This window comes from Anser anser (genome assembly GCF_964211835.1).
Source record: "Anser anser genome assembly, chromosome: 6".
NCBI lineage: Eukaryota > Metazoa > Chordata > Aves > Anseriformes > Anatidae > Anser > Anser anser.
The window spans coordinates 21,421,859-21,446,213 of NC_139726.1; the positions used below are offsets into that span (position 1 = coordinate 21,421,859).

At 35.5% G+C, this 24,355-nt stretch overlaps 2 protein-coding genes across 10 annotated transcripts in view; one reads left to right on the forward strand and one right to left on the reverse strand.

Annotated features, from left to right (window-relative positions):
• METTL8 (methyltransferase 8, tRNA N3-cytidine) overlaps positions 1-24,355 on the reverse strand; it is a 92,930-nt gene that overhangs the window by 26,936 nt on the left and 41,639 nt on the right. Inside the window, exon 1 of one of the 2 annotated variants that reach the window (XM_083842477.1) lies at positions 68-201. The exons of the other annotated variant lie outside the window; for it this stretch is intronic. The gene's annotated coding sequence lies outside the window, so the exon portion shown is untranslated. Of the gene's footprint in view, positions 1-67; positions 202-24,355 lie in introns of those variants that run through there. 2 annotated transcript variants of the gene reach the window in all.
• Positions 181-23,020, forward strand: DCAF17 (DDB1 and CUL4 associated factor 17; the record flags this gene model as incomplete). 8 transcript variants are annotated; one of them, XR_014586269.1, is made up of 15 exons in its annotated part: positions 181-327; positions 1,480-1,583; positions 2,978-3,068; positions 4,741-4,880; positions 5,948-6,026; positions 6,186-6,275; positions 8,387-8,494; positions 9,016-9,121; positions 12,652-12,794; positions 14,119-14,228; positions 14,640-14,730; positions 16,287-16,370; positions 17,481-17,636; positions 19,249-19,579; positions 19,849-23,020. XR_014586269.1 is itself a non-coding variant. In XM_083842474.1 (14 exons), the coding sequence occupies 14 exons, from the start codon at positions 181-183 to the stop codon at positions 19,306-19,308; spliced, it is 1,509 nt and encodes a 502-aa protein (XP_083698600.1). In that variant the 3' UTR covers positions 19,309-23,020. The 8 variants fall into 8 exon arrangements, 6 of the variants coding, with proteins under 6 accessions (XP_083698600.1, XP_083698601.1, XP_083698596.1 ...); XR_014586270.1 differs by having other exon boundaries at positions 22,439-23,020; XM_083842474.1 differs by having other exon boundaries at positions 19,249-23,020.

Below are 24,355 nucleotides of genomic sequence, written 5' to 3' on the forward strand. Positions count from 1 at the left end.
CAGTACCCGGCGAGCCGCGGGGCAGGTGGCGTTGGGCCGGGTAAAGCGTCCCCGTGGTGGGCCTTACCCTGCTCCGCGTCCCCTTGCACTGGGCAAGGCCCAGGGGACAGCGTGGGGTTCGTCGGGCGGTTCCGGGAGGCCCCAGACACGGGAGGAAGCCGAGCGCTGCCCGGCGCCGGGATGCGCCCTGCCGGCGGTAGGAGGGCCGCCCCCCGGGCTCCCAACGCCTGCCGCCTGCTGGGCCGCAGGGCCCACGGCTTCTACGCCAGGGATGCGGGTGTCGCCCTCAGGACGAACATGGGGCTGCTCAGGAGCCTGATCTGCCAGGTAGCGGGGCCGCGCAGGTGGCTCACAAGTCCCTGGGTCACGCTAACAAGTTTTTGGGGAAAAAAGCTGGAATTTTGCTGAAGAGAGGGAGAAATGGTTAAATTTATTTCACGAGACTCAGACCTAGAAACATACACGATACTGCGCCGTACAGAAACGGGAGAAGCACTTGTATATCTAATACTCCTACTACGTAGAAACAGTCTTATATGAGATCTTATATCGCTTATTTCTTACCCTAACATGGCTTAATATTAAATTTGCAATGTTTTAGGGAGCATCAGTGTTAAAATTGAATGAAGTTCTCACAACAAAATAAGATAATTGGCAGAGGTCCTCGGGTAAACATAACCCTGAAGTGTCAGTGAAATTTCTTATAGAAAAATAGAAATTAAACCACTTACAGACTAAATTTGATTTATTTGATTTTATTAACTGATAGAAATGTATCGAATGTGATTGTGTGGAAGTGAACTGGTGATTCTCTTCTACCTAAAAATTCATTTATTAGAAGTCAGGTAAAGTGGCCACTTACGCTACTAGATCTAAGGGCGTGCAAGGGTTATTGAAATAAAAATGAGCCCACCTGATTCTGATTTACACAAAAACCTTTTTTTTTTTTTTTTTTGTAGGACTGAAACCTTTGTTAGTGATACAGAGCTATTGATGTTTGTGATGCATGCAAGTAGCTCTATCAGTGTGAGTGGTTTATCCCATTACCATTTCAGGTCCTTTTTGCAAATAACTGCATAAACAGTCTTTTCTACTTTTCACACAAATCACCATGAGCAAAATGGAATCAAGTTCAGTAAATTTCATTACATACAAAAGATATTTATGTGCATGATTACACAGTGGAGGATTTTATCCTTGATTGAAAAATTTTCCATTAAAATTGCCAGTTTTAATGCAGACAAGTTAATGACAAAATATTCATTGCACATGCTGTCCATAAGCTAATAAAAAGATGTTTTAATTTAGTTCTTAGAAGAGAAAAATCTTCCCTAAAAGATGTTTTGATTTGGTTTAAAAAAGAATCCTTTATGTATTCAGCAGGAAAGGTTCATTTAAATTAAGTTACTAAGCTGCAGGAACCAAGTATTTTCCCAAGTATAATTTGTTACAAACTGTTGCAACCAGTGTCTCTTTCAGGAAAGTACTACATTCAAGAATGTTTGGACGACTCATTCTGCATCTCCTATTGCTTACGAAAGAGGAAGAATTTACTTAGACAACTACCAGTGCTGTATTAGCAGGTAATAAATTTACAATTAAAAGTTACCCCAGCTTATAGTTTTAATACTGTGACACTGTTTTTTAGAAATGTAGCTAACTTTGCTCATCCAAATAGTCCTTGTAAATTGAGTGGAACGTACTTATGAGGAAAAAAATAACTGGATACGTAAATCCTTGTTAAATTACACTGAAATTCCTTTGTCTCTTAACGTGACAACTGCTTTGGTGAAGGAAAGCTTTTGTGTAACTTTTATGCTGTGTAACTATAGGTTTCAAGTACACTTTAGGGGTTTCAGATGATGAGCATTTTAGGATTTTGCTCTAAAAAGACAAATGAACAGTAATTCCCTTCTTTGTGATCCAGTAACCAGCAGTGTGCTGGTGTGAATGTGTCAATGCATCACAAAATCAGCCTTTGTAACAGGATTGGTACGATGTCTACAAACTCTTCATTAAAGAAGTAAAGTATCGTTCATACAAAGGTACAAGGTGCTGAGTACTTGCTGCTTTTAATGCATGTTGCAGATCAGTTCACTGCTCTGATGTACTACTCTCCTATTCCATGAACTGCTGCAGAGGCACAGCTCAGAAGCCGCTCGGCACAGGGCAGGATAGAGGATGCGAAGTCCTGCTTACACCAGTCCTTGTCCTTGCTCCTTCTACTTGTGAGGGAAGTAGTCGGGACTGGGAGAACTGTGTTGCTAAGCTGTGGTCAGAACAGTATTGAGACAGTGTAATATGATACGTAAAAGACAAATTATTTTATCGGTGTAAACCGCTAAGAGTTAGTTAAATTAATCTGTCGTTTGCTCATGGTAGAGATAGAAATCTTGCCCATGTTTCATTCATACATTGTCTCAATGCTTTCCAGTACTGGGGTAACTTGTCTAATGCCTTTCAAGGTTTGTCTTTGTTTCATCCTCTCCTTAAGGAGAAAACTATGCACCCTGTGAAGATTTTATTCTAGTAGTAGTTTTTTTTATAAATATTTGTACATGATGCCATGCCTTTATACTATGAAAGGCAACACTGAAAGTGCCTCAGGGGAAGGTTCCAGGATAATCCTTAGTTTCTGGAATATGCTTTCTTTATAATGTCTATCTCTAAAGTAAGAACATTACTATTAATTGTAACTTAAAAAAATAGGAAAGGTTAGGTTTTAGATATTACTTTACACTAATATTGTTTATTAGGCTTTATTTTGAGAGCAATTTGAGATTAATTATTAGCCTAATATTAAGCCTAATGATCAGGCTTAATTTGAGAGCAGTATTTACAAAGGAAAAAAGGTACTTAGATTTCTGACTTGCCTAAAGAGACAGGATTTGCAAAAGTGGAAAAAGTGTATTAAATGACTTGTTGATAGAAAGTAGTTTATTAAATAGATTAATGATTAGCAATCATTTTCCTCCAGCATTGCCCAAGAGCCAAGAATACTTTATCAAAAGCCGAAGTGTTCTAAGTCAGAAAAAATAGAAGATGCTTTATTATTGGAATGCCCACTGGTAAGATTACTTTTTATTAGAGCATTGTTGTGGAAAAACAAATTAATATCTTTCAGTGGAATAAATTTAGAGCATTCTTTTCCTGTGAACTATTATTGTCAACATTTTTGTGGAGTTGAATCATTTAACTTATGTTTATTTATTTTGAGAGAATATTTAGAGGTGCACTTCTCTGAATTTCTCAACAGTGCATTTGAATGCTTCTTCATGATGAACGTCTGTAGAAGATTTTAAAAACAGTGCTATTGCCTTTATGCTTATGCAATTCTAATTCCTTACAACATAAATTCTGTTTTAATATATTATTTATTTTTGAGTTAGCAAGGGCAATAGATGGGAGTTTGTTTTCACCAGATCTGTTAACATTAAAAAACAAAAAACAAAAAAAAACAAGGCAGATAAACTAATGACCTATTAAGGCAACTCTGTTGCTTTAAAAACAAGAGTTTGTTTTTCAGAGCAGCTTTTCTGCTGCTTCTAGTTAATAGATTACATAATTTCCCTCTTTTCTTCCCTTACATTCATAGATATCTGTATATAGATGTTCAGTCTTGCTGCAGTATTTAGACTGAAGCTTATTCTGTTTTCTCTCAAACAAAGGTTGATTTTAAGAAAAGTTGGACAATTCATTTAGGCATTTTCCATTGAGTAGTGTAAAGAAAAGAAGGAAAAGTATTTCTTTAGTCATGGGTTGTTCTGTTTGGTTTGAATCTTGTGATTCACTTAGTGGAATTTTTAACTATTAACGTTTTGACAACACCCTGCTGGGATGTAGTCTGGAATATATGAGGAAAAATAAATGAAAAATGCAAACAGAAAATCCACAGGATTTCTGTGTTGTTCTTTGTAGTGCCTATGGTACAGCAATATTGTGCAATTTGAGTATCTTTTAGTTAATGTTGAAATCTCTGTTCATTGCTATTACAGGTGGATTTTCCATTTGACTTCAAACAAACAATTTTTTTCATATCTACAAAATTTTTACACATTTGATGTCAAGCAGTTAGACTTACAATCCTTTGTCTTCATGGGGTGATTTGTTGTTCTTAGCTTTTCTGAAGCAACTAATGGTTGCCATATATTTTCACCGTTTCATAAGAAAAGGTCCTTATGGTTACTCATATGGTACTGATATAACTTAGTTCTAACAATCTAATTTGAGCACATAGATGAAGAGGCTGGTTTCCTTAGACCATAGAGAACACTTCCCTTTCTAGAGGGTTTTTTCACTTGTGCACTGTCCGTAGAGACTAGGAATATTAGCCCCACATTTGAGGTGCCAAAAAATAAGCATCGTGAGGACCATCCTCAGCAGTTCCTGTTGAGTTGCCTTTCAATGATTTATTTTGCAATACTTAGTTTTCTCATGAAGTTTGGTATCAGTTAGATGAATTAGCAGTTATACTTCACTTATGCAAGGAAAGGAAGTCTTAAACAATGTGTTTTCTAGAAAAAGTAACTACCTTCCAAAAAATATGACAACAGATTAGTTATGTAATAGTCAGCAATTTAGCACAGACATGAGCGCATAGATCCGAATGTGATTTGGAGGAAGCTTTTCACCTTTAGTTTTTGAGGAGTACATATACACTTTTGTTTTCTTGTTACTATGTTAAAATGTTATGTATATTCCTGGTACAAACTTCTTTCTGATAACCTTTTTGTTATGTAGGGGGAAATGCTTCCAAATCCATTAGACTATAAATCTTCACTTATAGTCTTGACAGCACAGAACTGGCTTCTGCGTCTCTCTGCTGACAGTGGGGAAATACTGGAAAAAATATACCTTGCGGGCTCTGGCTGCAAATTCAGGTATTAACATTGGCAAGGGTTTATGTAACTAACCACCATTAGCACTAAACTGGAGAAAGGGAATCATGTTTATTTTGCAGTATATTAAGCTGTTCAACTTCTGCGCATTCAGAAAGTATTGTTTTATTGATAATATATGCGTGGGGAAGGGCAACATCTATAATATTTAGCCAAAGGATATAAAAGTAATTTTTTTATTGGAGGAAATTTGCACCAAATACAGAGCAGAAAAAGGGTGAAATCCCAAATTCCTCATCAAACTTCACCCTATTTTCCCAGATCCTTTATTGCTGCCGGTCATTGAACGTGGTGGAAATATACTACCTTCGAAACACTCCCTGCAGATCAGAGGAATCATAGTTTTGGGAGTTTTTGGAGTGAAAGACAGCTCATAAAACCTTAGGTACCCACTCATACATATCCTATGATTGACTACAGGTCTATTTGTCTAGCAGTTTTCCTGGAGAACTGTTCCTGCACTCTGTTTTCTTTAGAAGAATTTCAGCAGCTAAAGTATCATGGTCTTAAATTTGGTGTCAAGTTCCACAAAAGCCACAAAAAACAGGCGACTATTTACTTTTCTCTGACAATTTTATAGCTGTTAATATTGCAATAGACACATACCAGGAGAGGACCTCTAAGAACTATAAAACAAACTGTATAAAGCATAAGAAAAATATGTTTAAAAGTTAAAGTAAGCAGTTTTTAACTTCTCTGTAGGGTATCCATTTTGTTCTTTAAAAGCAGAGCTGTTACTGCTTCTGAGCATGTTTTTTTTCAGTTCTCAGAAGTAATGATCTTCTTTAGACTGAAGGATAAAAAAGCAGTGATTTGTGAAGGGAAGGAAAGAAAGAAGACAGTGAATGTTCATACTTTCAGAAGTTTTTTCACAATCCTGTTATGGAATAAGCCATTCCTGGTATCTAGTTCTGTGGCTTTTGCATTATTGCAAAATCTGCATAGTTACAATAGATTATATTTTACATGAAAATTATTTTAATATTATTATTTAAATTTTATTAAAGGATTTTACAATGATTAAGATAGGCCTTCCTTGTCACAAATAGGTACCTCAGCTGGGATACTCCTCAAGAGGTAATGGTTATAAAGTCAGCTCAGAATAAGCTGCCTGCAGCATCACGGCAGGTAAGTTTGTTGAAAAACTCTCATTTTTACAAAATCAAGAAATTTACAAGGACAGACAGGGAGACGTTACGCTTTGTTACTATGGTAGAAGATAATGATGTCCCACTGCTAATAAATGCCTCAAGTATAACAACTATATTCAATATTGTTCCTTCCCAGGCAGGTATCCAACAGTCTGTACTATTCCATCTTGCTGTATTCCAAGTAATACCTCTTTCATTTATTGGAATGCTAGAAATAAGCAAAAAGGTAAGTTCAGTCTACACCGTAGTTGTATGAGAGGCATGATATAGGCTATTCTCCGAGGATTTTGGAAGTCTTACTTAATGTTTTGGACGCTATTTTTTTAATTAGCACTAATGTTCTTTTAGTGTCTGATGGTTGTGTTGGGGTAAGATTAATAATTCCAGAAGAGAAAATGCAAATGCGTAGTTATTGCAATACTTCTTGATGTGTAGGATTTCAGAATTCACTTCGAGGAATTATAAGAATTAGAGAACTGTAGAGTGTTTGTAGAGTTCTTTTTCTCTCTTTAAAGATAGATATGCTTCTGATCAGTTCCTAGTAATGGCCTATGAATTCTATATACAGTTACAAATGTTTCAAACTTGAATTATCATTGATACTGGGTGGCAAAATATAAATATGTGTATTGATTTATGAATCGAGGAAACAAGCTTTCTGAGGTTGGCTTGTGACCTGTAAGTAAGTGTATACATTAGGCGACTGCAAGCCAGATGACAAGTTTTAGTGCACTGCTGAAAAAATATGTCTATTTAAAGTCAAGGGAGTTCTAGATACAACTTAAATTGGAACAGTGTGAACATGCAGAGTCTGTCTTCAAAGCTCTGTAAGCTACGGTCTTATTTAGAGTCCAGAGCTGTTTAGCTCGTGCTGGGTTGGGTTGAGGCTGTAAAAAGAGAATGAGCTGGCGAATGAAAGAAGGGGGGTTCAACGGTTTTTCATTTGGGACCATGAATGGTTAAGGGCACACTTCTGTTCAAAATTAGCATTTAGGACTGGAAAATACAAATCTTACCAGTATCAAGGGTATTCTCAATCTGTTTAAGTGGTGGATGCATGCTGGATTCATCATGGTTATAGCAGGCAGAATGTAAGAAAAAAAGTACTTATTCCACTGGGGCTGTGCTCATCATTGGAGTAATTGTTACAACTAGGAATAAGGCTGGGGTAGAATTTGGAATTTGAGAGTACACCCAGAAGAGGAAGCAACCAGCAAATGCAGTGCCAAACCTGATACGGATCAGTGGGATGTAACTGTTTTGTTACAGTTAGGATTAGGATTACTCTTGAAGACTGCAAAATGAACCCAATGCAACAGCTTTGCTGAGAGGGTACGCTACAATAAAGTCTAATTTCAGACTAGAAAGGTCTCAAAGATAGAAATGAGAGTTTGGGACTAGGAGACTATTAAAGTTTGGGTATGGCACCTTAAGCTAACAAATGCACTGAGAAATTAACATAAGACTGAAAAAAGACAAGGTCTAAGGGGTGAATTTACCTTTCAGGAACGAACTGATCACTAGATCATTGATACAGTTAAGAATTAGGAGTATCCCAGCTTTGGTTATATTTTCTTGAATTACATTTAAGCCTGTTTTAACCTTAGTTTAATAGCTTTTTGTACAGTGATTCTGAATAAGAAATGAGAACTCTAGTCTTCCAAACATCTCAATATGAAAAAAAAATTAACAACTTTGCATGCTGTTATTCATTAAATATTAAGAACTAGGTTTTTTGTTGTTTTTTTTTTTTTAGTGGAGATGTTCTAAGCAGTAGCACAAATGAATACTTCATAATCATTAAAAGGGTAATCAGCTTCTCATGTATGTGTCTAATTTGAATTCAGAGAGGATCCTGTATTCTGTGACAGCTGGATAGTGTAGTTTTAGTACAGCTGTACACAGTCATAAAGCCATGATTAGACTAGTATTTTACCCTGGTGATGAAGAAAGAACAGAAGATACGAAATCAGTTCTTTTAGATTGAACTGTTAGCTTTGCTATCGACTTCCTGTGGGATGCTAGGTAATAAAATCTATTCATCTCTTGTAATAACCGGGTAATATGATACAAAGACATAATGAGAACTAATCAGAGAATAAATGTGCTTGCAGAATATGACTTACCTAATTCCAGGTGTTACTGCAGTGCAAAGTATTACAGAAACTCAGCAGAACAGATGAGTTACAGAAACCTTCTTAAACTAAAACACTGGTCATAGGTTTTGGTCAGAGTCAAAAAGGAAATTGATTGCATAATTAAGTATGTAATCTCAACATTTTGCATTCTGTCAATTATTTCTTCTTTAATAGAATATTTTTCTTTTCCTTTTTCCAGATATTTGGTAATACTGTTACAGATGTTGATGTTTCTAATGGAATCCTGATTATAATGTATAGCATGGGTCTGGTCAGGCTCTATAGCTTCCAGGCCATCACCGAACAGGTAATGTGAAATTTTTCATACAATCCATGCTATGTTGTGTCAACAAATCATTAACATTCATGTAATGCCACATAAGTACATGGGGATTGTGTCAAAGGATAGAGTTCTTGCCTAAATCTATTTACAATCTGAATGTACAAATGGATGCACTATCAGAAAATTCTCCTCACACTAGTCACAGGTTGCAAAGCATGAGAAACGGAGTCAAACAGGCATTTAAACACATTTAAACACATGTAGAGAGGAGTTCTGTAAATGCTAGACCAGGGTGTGATGCTTTTTATATACGTGGTCTGTAGTTACAGTAGCAAATGCTAAGGGTAGAAAATGATGGGCATGGAAGATTGTTTGATCTGAAACTGAACATCAATGAGACTTTTATGTTTGTCTTCTTCCTATAAAAAATCAGATGTTAATTCAAAAATAAGACTTCAAGCAGCATCTAACAAGATATGGAATGCAGCAGTAATGGAGCACTAAAAATATGCATCAATAAACTGAATTGTTCTGCATTATTTTAGTTCATGGAACAGCCGTTTGATTTGGGATGTGAATTCAACTGGAATGGTCAAGTGGGAGTTGTAGGAAAGTATCCATTTGGTCTTCCGTGTAACATTAAAATAACAGGTATTTATGATCTTTGTATTATCTTGGCTTACATGGTTTATTTATGACTATTTTTAGCAGCAAGAACATTAAAATTACTGTCCTTAGATTGTGCTGCTATGCTTCTGGTTTTTCGTTACAGCAAAAATGTGCTTTGCTTTATTTGTAATTACAAGAATTAATTAAATAGGACCCAACGCAAAATGTTCCATGATTTTATGATTCTGTGACTTGCCTAGAAAATTAGTACAGAAACTAGGTATTTGAAAAACTTCATAAGCAACACAAAGTGGAAACGCCTTCCTTGTTTCTGAGACACAGCTGCTCCTGGGAAAGAGGAAGGGCTAGGACAACTGTTAGTAACACCCAAAAACTGTATATAGTACATAAGCAAAAGGTGTCAAAGGAAGTTTAATCTGACTTGAAGAGTCAGAATTCAGTGAGACAGGATATAACTTGTCCAAGTTGCATTTTGATTTTTCTAATTGTTGGAAATGTGCCAGTTTCAGTAAAGTTAATTCCCGAGGAGAGAAGAAAATATTTCTTAAAAACAATTCTTATGCCTCAAATCACTAACTTATGAATGTTCTGCTTAATGTAATGAATTTAACTTCTTTGAAACCAAGCATTCACTTCTGTTGGTGCATTGGAGATTAGAATTTGATATTACGAATCTTAATAATTGACTAAAGTCTGAGACTTCCTGTGAAACGTTTTTTCCTTTGAAAATACACTTTCAAAAGCTCAAGTGAGGCACTTGAGAGGGGGAAGAAAAAGCAGGTTTCACCAAAATCAAATAATGCATGCTTTCTTTCCTTAAATTTTTGACTGTTTCTGTATTAAATGACTTTCACAGGAAACTGTCCCCATAAAATGTTTTTGATCTTTATGTTCACAAACAGTATCATGTAATAGGATCCAAAACAGATTTACATAAACTTCAGGAAATATAGACAAAGATAAAATGCAGACTTAGTTAAAGCTTTCAGTTATAATGCAATGTTTTATCAAAACAGAGTGTGATAGGTTGCTATAGTTGATGTCTCAGGTTCTGCAAAAAGAAATTTCTCCTCATTTTCCTCTGCTAAACCACAATTTAATGGCCCTATGGAAAACATGCTGTGGGAGCTTTAAAAGGAACCCTGTACTAGATATGTTCTCATGTCTTATGGATCATTATAGTTTTTAGTTTTGATATTTAAAACCAATGTATTGGGGAAAATATTTTTGATCTTGAATCGCATTCAAGAATTTGTGGTTAGGAAGTTTTGAACTTAGGACAAACATTTACCATGGCTGCTGCTTGCAGATAGTTGCATTCCTGTGGTTTTTGAGCTTTTTTTTTTTTTGAGAATGAGATGGCTGACTGACTCTTCAGTGTAATGTAATGCTCCAGTGAGTGAGATTTTAACAGTTTCAGAGTTTAAACTTGTATTTACTGTAATTAAACTGTTCATAATTTTCCTGCTTATTTAGTCCTAGCTTCCCTACAGAAATTGCCAGAAGGGATGGCAATTAATATGGTGCTATTTTTATGGTGCATTAGGTACCCAAGAGGAAGTACAGAGAGATCAAAACACATAGGTTACTATGTACCTACCACAACCTTTACAGCTATTGACTGGAAAGAAAATTGATTTTGGTCACAGTGGAAGGAATGGAAAATGTAGCTATAAATCTTCATCGTATCACTTTCTGAGTGTCCAGAACTTAAAATTATAGCTTGATTTATTATTTTATGATTCAGTAATTTAAATAAAAAACAGAAGATATTCTGCTTTTTTTTTTCCACAACATATTAGAACAAATACATGTTAGTGCTGCCAGAAACAACTTTGTGGCTTATGCTTAGATGAGACTGGAGAGTTCTAAGGAAACGAACAAAGAGGCTCAAGTGGAGCCTGAAAACTTGTAATGCTAGGGAAAGAACTCAGGAACAATGAGAATAGGAAATGTTGAGCAACAAGAACAAGTGACACATAACAGGAAAGAGGGAGCTGAGTCAGCAGAGTCACGCTATTGCCATGGTTTAGGTGATTATGACCTTGCAGTGTTTTGCCAAATGAGCATAAAAAGAAAGGCATATCTTATGAGCAGCCTATACTGCTTAGGATTGCTGTATTACTGAAAACCATTTAAATCTATCATTTAGTCCATCCACCAGAATTTTTGAGGGACCTTTTTATTTTAAATAAAGAATATATATAGTTAGTCTATGGGGTAAAATGTTAACAAGTCTTCTTGGCCTGTTTTTCATTGCCTGACAGATATGAATAAATGCATATGCCTCCATTCTCAACATTCTCCACATTTTCTACAGCTGCTTCAGTTTTCATAAACTATGTACTTTGTTATATCTCACACAGGGTTTTCCATTTCCTATAGTCCAAAAGACAACTAGAAGACAATGACTCTCCAGCTCAGGAAAGACTTCCTTTCCATGGACAGTAAAGTGATTCCTTTCAATCTGAAGGGCTAAGTTCTTTGAAATATGGATGAAAGAAAAAGAAGGAAGCACTACATAAACCTAATTTCTGATGTCACGTAAAATCTTGGCACTGTCAGGGTCTGGTTAATTAGCTGGACTAAGCAGGGCAAGGACAAGTCAGAATTTGGGTGAGACCTTTGGAACAAAAACAAGTCTAGATAAGAACCTTGTTCTCATAGTAATTCAGCTTGGGTATTTATGTTCTGCCTGTTTAAATGTCCATGCTAATTACAGATTTTCTCCCCACTTTGTCCTTCCTCCCCCACCCCTTTTTTTCAGCACTTCTCTGTTCTGTTAAAGAGAGATGTTTTGGTTTTTTTTTTCAGTTTAAAATTGATGCAGTCATAGCAGCTGTAGAAATTGCTTTTATTTAGCTATTTGATAAAAGTTATAAAACTCTGTGCAGAGTACATTTATTTTCAAGATGCTTCTCTCACTTAGTACACAGAAGACCTGTAGGAATGGCATATTGTATCTCTGTAATTTATCGCAACTGAACTGAAGGGAGAACTATGTTCCTTTTGCCATCAATTACAAGAATGCTTTAATTTTGTTTATGAACTCAGCTACAGATTGAATTAATTGTGGTCCACACTATTTTGTTGGATTACATAAAAGGATAAGGAATATTTGGATTCAGGTATCCAAATATCCAATAGTGTTAAGCACTATTTTTCTCAAGAGAATAGTGACCCTTTCGATATGTAATTTGATCTGTTCTTAAGTCCACTGTCATTCAGATGAGATGAATTAATTTTAAGTGTTTGCTAAGTCTTTGCTTATGCAGCTCATTTGGAGTGAAGTAACTCAAAGATATCAGAAGGGCAGTTCGGCATGAAGATCTGAGAACTCAGTAACTTTCCACAGGGAATTGCAAATGTATGCCTGGATGCTAGGTGAGGAAGTGTAGCTAGTGCTAGAAAAATTATAACCGCCAATGGATTTCCACTGGTCTTCAGAAGTGCTGAAGATTAATAACTTTGTTTTAATTTAGAATTGTAAGCATCAATAGAATGATGATTGTTCTTCTAATGATGGTCTTAACGTTACCCAATATTTGCAGATACCCCACCTTTGCTATTTGAAGCATCTTCTCTGGACAATGCATTTCAAATTGGAGGTTACCCTTGGCATTATATCATCACACCTAACAAGAAAAAACACAAAGGAGTCTTCTATATTTGTTCTCTGAAAGACAATGCTTTGGTAATATATTAAGGTAGCAGCTTCTCTGGAATGAATGTGTTGTTATGTTTGTCCTCACCTCTCCTTCTGAGTAGTGCTTGAAGTAACAAGGTCCTTCTTTTCCAGCGTGGCACTGTCACAGGGATCACCCCACATTGTTGTATCTGCTATCCAGTGAAGTCATGTTTTCTCCCGAATTAGTGTTGCTTCTGTGATTTCTTTAATTCCAATACAATCATAGCACTGACAGTGCTACGTAGTGCTGTATTCCCATCCTTATAGACTCTAGCATAATCTCATACCTGATTCCTTGCATGGTAACATCTTAATGCATTTTTGACCGTTCAGCCTACCAAGTGGCTTGACAAAAGAAACTTTTTAAGTTTCAAGAAACTGCAGAGTAAGTGTTCATAATGTGGTTTATGGTTTATTCTTGATTTGTACCTTCTCTCTCTCTCTCTTTGGAAAGGCTTTATTACTCAGCTTAATCCAGCATGCCTATTTATTTATTTAATGTGCTGTTTGTCATATGTTCTTTTGCGTGATATCACCATCTCAGGCTTTATTTTGGATCTGCTTTTGACCTGAAGATACTTCTGTAGTATCAGCAGCTTCTGGCCTCTTAGTTCATGATTCTTCACTAAAAAACTTCTCATCTGTGAATGTCCTCATTTCTTTTACTAGCCTGGTTGAATCAGTGATCCCTCTCCTATCTCTTTTTATCTTCAAAACATCTTTCACCTGTAGCTGAAGATTAATTTTGATTGAAAGGGACCTGGGCAATCCTTTCTCACCTGTTTTTTGTTTTTTTGTGTGTGTGGTTTTTTTTTCTATGTGGGTTCATGATTTGAAATCCCACAATTTTGACCATTTTGCTGCTGAAATCACAAGCTATCCCAGGCTTACACATTCCATAAATACTTGCATAAAAGAGGCTGAGTCTGAGGTGTGATGCACAAGTCCAAGTTTGTACTAATGCTTTTCTCATGTCTTGACACAACTCAAATTGCTAGAATTGTTTGAGTGTTTGCAGAATGTCGGGTAAATCTTAATATTGTATAGTTTTAGGAGAGGTAGGACCACGTATAATCATGGTACAAGTCCATTGCTCATTGCATATTTAAAAAGTGTTGAAACTGTTCCATGGAATATCCATGAGAATTAGAACTGAGTCTTTTATTATTATTATTATTATTGATGTCCACTGCCATCCTTTCTGATCTTGTTTGTCAGCAATATTTATAAATCTTCAGAGGAGCATGGAGAGGAGCTGAGTATTTCATCTCTATTAGATCTGTGAGACTTTAAGTATAATAATATTCTAAGCTTTCCCTTCCTTCTTCAGGCAAAAAATGGCATACAGGATATGAAATGCTGTTCACTGGAACCTGATTGGATATATTTCCATCCAGATATGTCAGGCAGAATAATCCATGTGGGACCAAATTTGATAAAGTATGACCCGTTTTTTCTTCAAATTTTACTTTAATTAGGTGAAAAGTTGTGTAATTGCATAAATTCAGTAGTTTGATGATTTGTGGACCAAAGCACTGTCATCAGCTCCTAGAAAGTGGAAAAATGATGAATTTGTCAGAATCGGGAGTCCTGGTAGAAACACCTGCAGATTTCTACATGATGAGTGTGGGCTTTGGCAGTCAACGCTAGATTACGATATGAAAAAAAATCTAGGACCACTGTGTTAAAAATTTCACTGATACCTGTAAATTACAAAAATAGCTTATTTCAATTTCAGTTATTTGTTGGTTTTAAATATACCTGTATTTTTTATTAATGATAAATATGGAATGTTTGTTGCAGGTGAATTTGAATGCATGACTCATTTTGTGATTTCTCTTTCTTTTATAGAGTCTTGAAGCTTAAGGAAGTTGAAAGTAATACAGACCAAACAGAAATTTCAGAAGACTTTATAATTGTGGCCAACAGAGAAGAAAACTGTGTGAGTTTAACAGGAATTTCTGATGTCTGAAATCATGGTGCATGATTTTGAGCAATACATGGGGTTTTTATGTATATTAGTAATTGCTGTGTTTTATGGGCATAATTCAAAACTTTTTGAAGGATGTTCCTCATCTTCACTGGACTTTTATTAAGCTGTAGGAAAGAAATTTTGAAAACAAATTACATTTTCTGGATAGTTTTTTGAATCCTCAAGTCTTTTCTTAAGTTCTCAGCATTCTTTATGATGTGTAGTGTAACAATATCACTGATGTAAAACATACAACATGGTGACAGATTTCCTTCAAATGAAGGTGTTACGAAGGATAATTTTGTGCATCTCTGGTGGTCTGGTAACTTGATCATACAAATGCTAGAAATGTTTCAAGTCTTGTAACTTAGGGGTAAGTCTTTATAAAAACAGAGACAGTACATTGCTTCAAAAAGTCTGGCTATGCACACCTGTCACTCCCTTGTGACAGGTTTGGCATTCATATAACCCCCGGTGAAGCATTTCAGTGCTGCAAAATAGTAGAAGATAATTCAGGGACCAAAAAAAAAAAAAAAGCATCAGTTGGTCAGAAGAGTGCAGAAACGTAGAACTAAGCGTCAAGGGGATGATCTGAACCTCTGATAGAAATGAGCTGTTAAATCACCTCAGTTGTTTCATGACATCTTTTAGATTGTTTTTGTGATTTTTCTATCACAAATGTCAAAAAGCTCAAAGAGCACGCTTATGAAGAACATTTTTAGTAAAGCCTGGAACTTTCATTTTGCTTCAGCATACAAAGTTATCTGTTATATAAAAGGAAGGCTTTTTTATATAGTTTATGAGTGCTGTAAAGTCCCTGAGAGTCAGTGATATTAATTTTGAAGCTTTCTTAGAATAAAAGTTTGTGTATTAAAAATCTGTGCTAACTCAGGAGTAGTTCTTCTATTAAGTTCAGAAGGGATAAGCTTTATCTTGTAATGGCTTGCCTTTTTTTTTTTTTTTTTTTTAGAATTTGTTTAGAAAAGTTTTTGTTGAAATAAAAGCTAAGAAATTAGAGTTTTTAATCCTGTCTGTGCTGGACCTTTTACTTTTGACCTCTGTTAAGACACTGATAACCCCAGTTTTGAATATTTCTGGCATTAATGATGCCCAATGGAAGCAGCTTGTGGTGGTTTAAGATGCTACTTTCCCCATCTTCTGGAATTAAGTTTAAGAAGCAAATTGGTGGTGATTTAGCTGTCTTAATTCTCATTCCAGCATTTTAGCTCCAGTTGCTTCTGTTTTTCTAAAAATGCAGTAACTAAGAAACTTTGCCACCTCTATAGGACTGAGAACCTGTGAATATGAGTAAGATCAGTAGTGTCTCACCAAAAGCCACCAAGTTCATGAGCCCTCACAAAAAAGAGATGGCGGCAATAGGGCCATGTGTTGCTAGTGCGTAAAACAAGATCCCAGAGTTTAAAGCAAAGTCAGAAAGCAAAAGATGTGAAATAGACATGTTGTCAAGATATGAAGAAACTATAATGCTCTGAAGTCCTGAGCCATTATTTTCTTTTTCTCCAAAGGTGAACAGCTCTGTTACTGTAACAGCTTCTGGTCGAGTGGTGAAAAAGCGTTATAACTTGCTGGATGATGACCCAGAACAAGAGGTAACTGATGTACTGAATAAAAACAAGTCATGGATTATTTAGGAAGTTTAGCTAGACAGCAGTCATTCCTGTTACAGGTGCAGTGTCTGTAACTATTAGTTGTATTAATCTTTGAGTTCTTTATCCGTGTTCTGTGGCTGTCTTTGTCTCTTTGTCTTAACTTCAAAGTATCTCACTCCACCCTCTGCCTCCCACTTGTTTTCTCCATGGTTGATGTCTGTTCTTTGGATAGTCTGTTTCTTTTCAGAACTGAGCTAATGCCCATGACACCGTCATAACTCCATGTGACTACAGTAGCACAGAAATTAAATGTTAATGTGATGAACCATTACTCTTCTTTCTATTCAAACACTTCCTTTAAGCATTTATTCCGAAGTATTTTATGAACTGGAAGAAGAATATTTTTTCCCTGCTTTAAATAAAAGACTAGAGGAACCAAGTCAATATAATCTAAATACCTAAACTGTATTTTCTCTACCAGCTACTTTGATTCGATTGCAGGAGAAGGTATTCAACACTTCCCTTAAGTAACTGCTTCTTGAGAGTGAAAACACCACATGCTGTGTGTTGAGTTTTCACACACACAGCCTCTTCAAGAGGCTATGAAGAATATTTTGTAGCTTTCTATCTAGAGCTAGAATAAGCACAATGGTTAAAATTCATCAGTTTCTGGCAGTTATTTCTGTTCTTTTTTTTCTGAGGAAAAAGATTTTACTGTCGTAAAAATACAGACAGTTCTCCAGGTCTGTAGTTCATTTCTATTCACCTCTTTCAATATAATAAAAATTACAGAGTCTGCACACTGTATTTTTTCTATTTCCTGTACGTTATATATAAAATGCATCAATTTGTGCATTAAGAGTGTTCAGAACATCACTTTCTTCTCTTTCAGTCTTAAGGAGTTTTGCTAAAATACGTTAGACGCCTTGTGCTGGGAAAGATGTCTGTTGTGTATCAGGCTGGCAAAGTTTTCCTTATGATGCCAAAAGACTTAAGAATTAGAATTTTTACAAATCTTCTTTCACCTGAAAGAAATAGCTGTACAATTTAGGAAGAAAGGAATGTGAAATTATGTTTCATATATAAACTTGGTTTTCTTTTTTTCCTAAGACTTTCAAAATTGTGGACTATGAAGATGAATTGGATTTATTATCCACTGTGGCAGTTACTCAAATAGGAGCTGATGGAAGAGCTCACCTTGACTTACACTGTAACGAGCAGGGGATTCTACTTAAGAGTATTCCATTACTGGAATCCTGGGATGTGGTGAGGAGAATTCCTTTTTTGCTTGTTTGTGTTTTTTGTTTGTTTGTTTACACTAACATTTCCCATATCTGTTTATCTACCGTTTTGCATTAATTTTTTGTCTGGATTTGAAGTAGATATATAAATTGTGTTTCCAATTGTTATGGATGAGGTTTGCACAAAATAATAGTCGTGACTCTAGAAACATAAGTATTGCATCAGAAAGTACTTCATTTATCTGAAAATCTTCATGATTTGAAATCAATATTTGCTGGTTGGTTGTGTTTTGGTTTTGTTTGTTCTGTTTTTCTTTAAGTCCTTCTGAAGTATTTATCAACTTGAATACTCATTCTCTGGCTAGTTACATAAGTTTAACTTTACAGCTTGTAAATAGTCTTATTAACTTAACTAGAACTACTTATACATAGAATTAAGAATAGACCCCACTGTGTGTGTATTTGGAGAGATGCAATGGGCAGTTCATAAAGTCCAAGTTTAGATACTAACTTAGATGGTCTGAATTATTCAGAACCTTTGGTGCCTCTTTTATCATAGTGCATATAGGCAACCAAGGATCCTAACTTAACTACACTGCTTTAGCTTGTGCTTAGATTCCTAAAATAGGCATGTAGAAAACCTCTGTAAGTTTTAAAATTCTGTCCCTTTTCTGGAAGGGCAGACTGTGTGCCCCAAAACAAATTCCCTGTCTGATCAGGGAAATAACACGCACACGTGGAAAATGGCACAGGCACAGTACTCTTAGTAAGCTGTGGAAATGGAGACTGAAGTCAGAATTATTTTTCTCATTTCAGACTTACAGTCACGAAGTTTACTTTGATAGAGACATTGTGTTACACATAGAACAGAAGCCTAACAGGAGGTTCAGCTGTTACGTTTACCAAATGGTCTGTGATACTGCAAAAGAAGATGAATGCTCACGCCATGAAAAACCAGAAAGAGTGTTTTGTAAAAAAGGAGGGAGAATTTTTGAATATATTTAAGACATAACTACAGCAACTTCAATTTGGATGTTATTTAAGGACTTCATACATATGAATTAGTCAGCTACTCTTTTTCCTTCAGTGTTTAATTTTAACATTTTGTACTTTTTATTTTTATTTTGTTTTATTTTTTATTTCTTTTTTTCTCTCTGACACTGTCCACTTGTTTGTAGTCCCTAGTGGCTTTTCATGTGTTTACCAGTTCATCATTAATGCTGGCTATAGCATTTCTTGCTTCTCTTCGGCAACTGCATTGAAATATTGGATGTCAAGGAGAAAGATGTAGACTTACTGATCGTCTACCATCTGCTGTGTTCTGTCTTACGTAGTTTTACCTATGCAACTTTAATATAGACTGTTAATTAAACAAAGTATGTAAAACTGGAGAGGATAAATTTTATATGTAGTATGAAAATGGCAGTCACCTTTAAAACACTTAAACAAAATCCTTCTGTTGGTTTTGTCTCACATAAAACCACTTGAGTTTGCTGGTTGTCTTTGTTTTGGTTTAAAGAAATATGAATAAATGAGGCATGTTTACTGCCTTTTGTATATATATATATTATTATTATTTTATATGTATATATTTAAAAAAAAAAAAAAGACACTTTTCTGTGTTTCCCCATATTTAGGTTCAGGAATTGTTCAGTCTGAGCCAAAGCTACCATGTGTGCAGCATGTCTGATACATGAGAGTTCCATGTCATATACTCATTAAAAATACAAATAAACAAGAAACAAGCAACCCCCAAGCTGTAGATTTCGTGGCCACAAAGTATGACCATGCAAATGACTAAAGGCAAAGTGACCAAATACAAGTCAAAGACATCCTCTGGGAGATTTAAGATGGTAATAAACAACAGTAGAAAGAAAGAGCAGCAGCAGCAACACTCTACTTGCACGCTACCTTCATTAAGTTTTCACTTAATATCCAGGAAAAGGCAGATGTCCATTATGCTACTATGTAAGTATCAAGGAGATAAGAAGGCAGAAATTAATATGAATCTATAGGGTCCAGCACTTAGGCAGAAATTTCTGTTCTGAGTGCGTATGGGTTATTTATTTGTAACTAAATTTCTTTCACTAGGAATCTGTCTCGTCAGTCAATGGTAACAAATCTAAACTACTTTACCATGGACAAGAAATATATAGCCTAACTGAAAAGTAAAGCTATAATTAAAATTCCTTAATTATAGAAGTAATACAAAGAAGACAACTGCTTTCTTTTTTCAGATACTCAAAAGTCCAACAGTAAAGGAAAATAGAGGTGCAGTAGTATATAAACAAGAGAAAAGATTTTCCTTTCCTATTGTTTTCCACCTGTGTTCTTGGCATAGCACAACACTCTGCCTCTGTATTCCCCGTTGTCCTCTGTCCTTAGTCTGCAATCTAATGACCAGAAGTTGACCACTTGGAGAAGAATGCTATAGAGCTGTTTTTCATGATACTCCTCATCTCTTCATCGCTATTTTTGACGTATGCAAATTGTTCTATATAGCTAGTAACACAACTGATGAAATTTTACTGTACTGTTGACAAGTTGGATATCTTTATTAATAAAGAGCTATTAAATGAAAACAAGCTGATGATACATAAAAGATACTTAGTAAGGAAAAGTACAGTTGCCAGACGGTTGTGAATCATCTGTTTGGGGCCAGAGTAGATGGGGTGAAGCAAAAACACTGAGGCTATTTAACAGCTGATTTATTTCAAGAAAGGCACAGTAACCATTTTGCTAGCCTTCAAAAGTATCATGCAATCCTGAAAAAACAGATTTCAGAAGGGACAGTAGAAGTGGAAACTTTCCCAGATTTGGATAAAGCAGAGAATTTTATGGGAGACTTTTGCAGTTAATGACTATACCAACCCCACTACCACCATGTGATATTTTTGACATTTTCATGACATAGTTCATTTTCTTTATTAGTATTTCATGATCATTTCTGTTTGGATTGTTAAAACAGTTATTCCCAGAGCAAGATATTTACACTTCATTAGGGGATTGTTTATTAAGTAGCGCATGTTCTGTTCATGAAGATCAGCTTAAGCTTTCAAGATTCTGCTATGCTTTCCAGTGACTTATTTTGAAGCTACTGTGGACTTGTGATAGCATGCTAAATCAACAATTGTACATAGGTGTCCATCTATTGAAAAATGCAGCAATTTATAGTGAACAAAAGTCAGACTAGACTTTGATGAAGAAGATTATGGGCTTTGTGTAAGAAACGATCACTCTCTATACACAGTATGTTGCTAAACTACACATAATGGCATATGTTCTATCATGGAAGGTCGCACCTAGATGTTTTCATTCAGAAACAGGAGAGATGTTTCTGTTTAAGTTATTTAAGAAGTGAGAATCCGGAACAACTAGCCCTGAATACTTTCATGAATATACTCACAGCCCTACTTATAAATGGGCTGGGACACACCAGAGAATCTGAATCAGTGAATGCTCATGTGTTGTGCTTTTCAAGTTGTGAACAGCAGTGTTGACTTCTGTACGTATGCGAAGCCCCAGAACATTCTAAAAATAAACTTTTGTTTAAAAGGGATGAAAATCCTGACCACAAACCTATAGTTTTTTACATTGCAGAGAATAACCCTATATCTGAACCAAACACAAGTATCTGCATGCTTGTTGGCAGCCCACCTGAATCAACTTTTTATTTCAAATTAAAGCCTGAAACAAAATCAATCCACCAGAAAAATGTAGTACTTTTCATTGCCAGGAGATTTTGTATGTAAGACACCTAAGCATTTTTAGTCATTGCTGCTGGCAGAGCTGTACTACTATGTTGTGTCAAATTGATACAAAATCTGAATAAAGGCATTAGGTCTGACCTGTAGACCTATGCTTTCATGTCCATATATGAGGAATGTAGAGAACTTTTCTCTTTTTTCTAATGTAAACTAGGTTAATTAGAAATCTGTTACACAATCTGAATAATTCAGTACGTTTAAAGAGTGACAGTATTTGTAAAGTTGAGAAATTTTGAGGATGCTATTGTGTTTTCCATTACAGAGATAAAAAAATATTTTTGCCCAACATTATTATCTCTGCAAGCACCAAAGCATGACATTAGTACGAGAAAGCAAAAACAAAATTGTTCTGAAAACAAAAACAAAAAACAGTAGGAATAAACTCTTCAATATATTTTGTTTCCAATCTATAAATTCAGAAATTAAGATAAAATAAATTTAAAAAAATATACCCTTCACAGGCAGTAGTTAACTCCTTTATTATCAGGAAATCCATTTACTGATAATTTTTTGATTTACAAAAAAAATCGGACTAAAGAACTATTCGTGTGAAATTCTGAGTTCCCTTACTTACTTTGTTTTTCAGTGAGTGCTTATGACTCATGCAGTGGCTTCCAGAGTCTGTAGATAGGGCCTCAAGTAATTAGATCAAATACAGTCAAAAGTAACTGGACCAAGTATGTACTTTAAAAGATTGAAGCTGAAAAGCTCACACTTCCATTATTTTCACTAGCAGTAGATGCACAAGAAAAAATATATATATATGTATACAAAAAAGGTAAACATATACATATGAACTGTTAACATAAGTAGAGATTCTCAAATGTAGATTTGTATAAACATAAATGTATAAACATAAAATTGACGGGATCTTAAGCCTTTCTTGCCAACGTTCCCAATCAGGGAATCACGGACGCTTTCTGCATTTTCTACGTTTCTTTTTCTTCTCTTCTGGGTATGTCCTGTTATTTTAACAGCATAGATTCTGCTCATTTTATTCTCATTTTGCCTTTTATTTTCCTCTTGTTATTGAGAAAAATACCTTCTTATTACTTAACAGTAACTGAAGACCACTGAAAATTCACCAGCAAGAAACTTTTTTTTCCTTCTTGAACTGTGAGAGCTATTGCACGTGATGGAAAAGCTTATGAACAAATTAATTTGCTTCCCAGTTCTGATAGAGGTTGCTATTAGGAATATCTGGTAGAAAGATATACCACCTGTATAGAGTGATATGTAGAGAGACTGGGTATTTTCTTAAAGACCAGTTGTGAGGGACTGATGTTAGCTAATTAAAGCAAAGTCTCTGGGCATTCAGTAACTAAAAAAGTCATGGACTTGTGAATTCATTTGGGATTTCCCTCAAGGTTGTTTGATTCCTACTTTCTTCTGCTGCCAGTATGTATAAAACCTAAATGATATAAGCAAAAACAGGAAATAGTCAAAATGTGACTTCCTAAGGCTGAGCCACAAAAAAAACTTATAGGGCAGTGACTGAGTTCTTTTCTTTACAACTGTCAAGTATTGCCACTGTCAGAGGTACAGTACCTCTAAAAGGCTTTATTTTTTCTGAAGGTGTGTGGATTGATCTAATATATGTGTATCGATGTCTTGCTAATAAAAGTCATGTGGTATATCTGTACATTCTGAATCTTTTCTTTATCTCCATGAACTGAAGAAATTTAGTTAGTCCCTGGTAAAACAAACAAAAAAAAAGGGTACCTAGGTACATTTGAAGGATGAATGAATAATATAGTAACTACCAACTAGTCCTATTCACAAGAAAGTTTCTGTGTATCAACATAAATTCCACGTCTCTCCTGAAACACAGACTGAACAGGCCACAAGTACTAAAGGAATGAAACAAATATTCCAGCATTTAAAATCAATTTTAGAGATTTTTAAGAGAACATCTTTTTTTTTCTTTTTTTTTTCTTTTTTTTTCAGCTATTTCACAATCTTAGATTTTTAGAGAAGACCACTTGAAGCTCTCTAGTTGCTAGATTTGGCGTTTGCGCAACTATAACTTCAGTATTTATTTCTACTTTACTGAAGTTACAAAATGATGACCTAAATGACCTCCAGGAGCACCAAAAGATTTTTTTTCTGCCAACTCATTCTCATGTTTTTAGATTAAATAAATTCAAAGTAATCAAACTGCTCGCTTTGGATAATAAGGGATTACAAATGAACTGCATTTTTTTTTTCTAAGAATGAAAGCAACGAGGTCCCCTTCTTGCAGAGTGAATAGTTAAAATGATAAAATTATAAGAACTGCTTTGGTTGGTCTAGCTTAACAACTCATTTCATAAAATGGGAGTACAAATTCCTTATTCTTGCATGGGTGTGGAAGGAATATTACATTCCTAGGAATATTATATTTTAAGGGAAATGTAAGCGCAGATTCTTAGGAACAGATAAAGGAAGCATGGAAGGAGAAGCTAAAATTCACTAGAATTACTTCACACAATGGCTTACTCGAGATGCTGCAGGAAAAGCAATGCACTCCATGTGATCCAGAGGACTGCAGGCTCTCCGGCCAGACCCTAACAGCTGCTTGCCAGAAGCCAAGTGGGAAAATTACTCTGTTAACACGTTTACTTGAATGTACCACATTCAGACTCACACACTGTAAGTTTTCCTGATTAACCTCTAGATCTGCAGTTGTCCTCATCTTTGGGTTTGTACATAAGGTGCCTGCCTCTAACATGCAACTTGCAGCACAGATGCAGCACGGTTGCATATTGTGGGGCAGAGATCTAGGAAACTCCCAACGGTTGACACCACATTTCAATTATAGTCCTTTATAATGCCAGTGCCCCTTATTTCTACTGCTTGAAAGCTGGCTTGACTGTATAATTCATAAGTATTCGTTTTGTGGATCAAAGCAGCATATTTCCAGCATTTCTACTTCAACAAAATTGTTTTTTATTCCCACTTTTCCACTTCACTCTGGCTTCTCAATGATCAGATATCT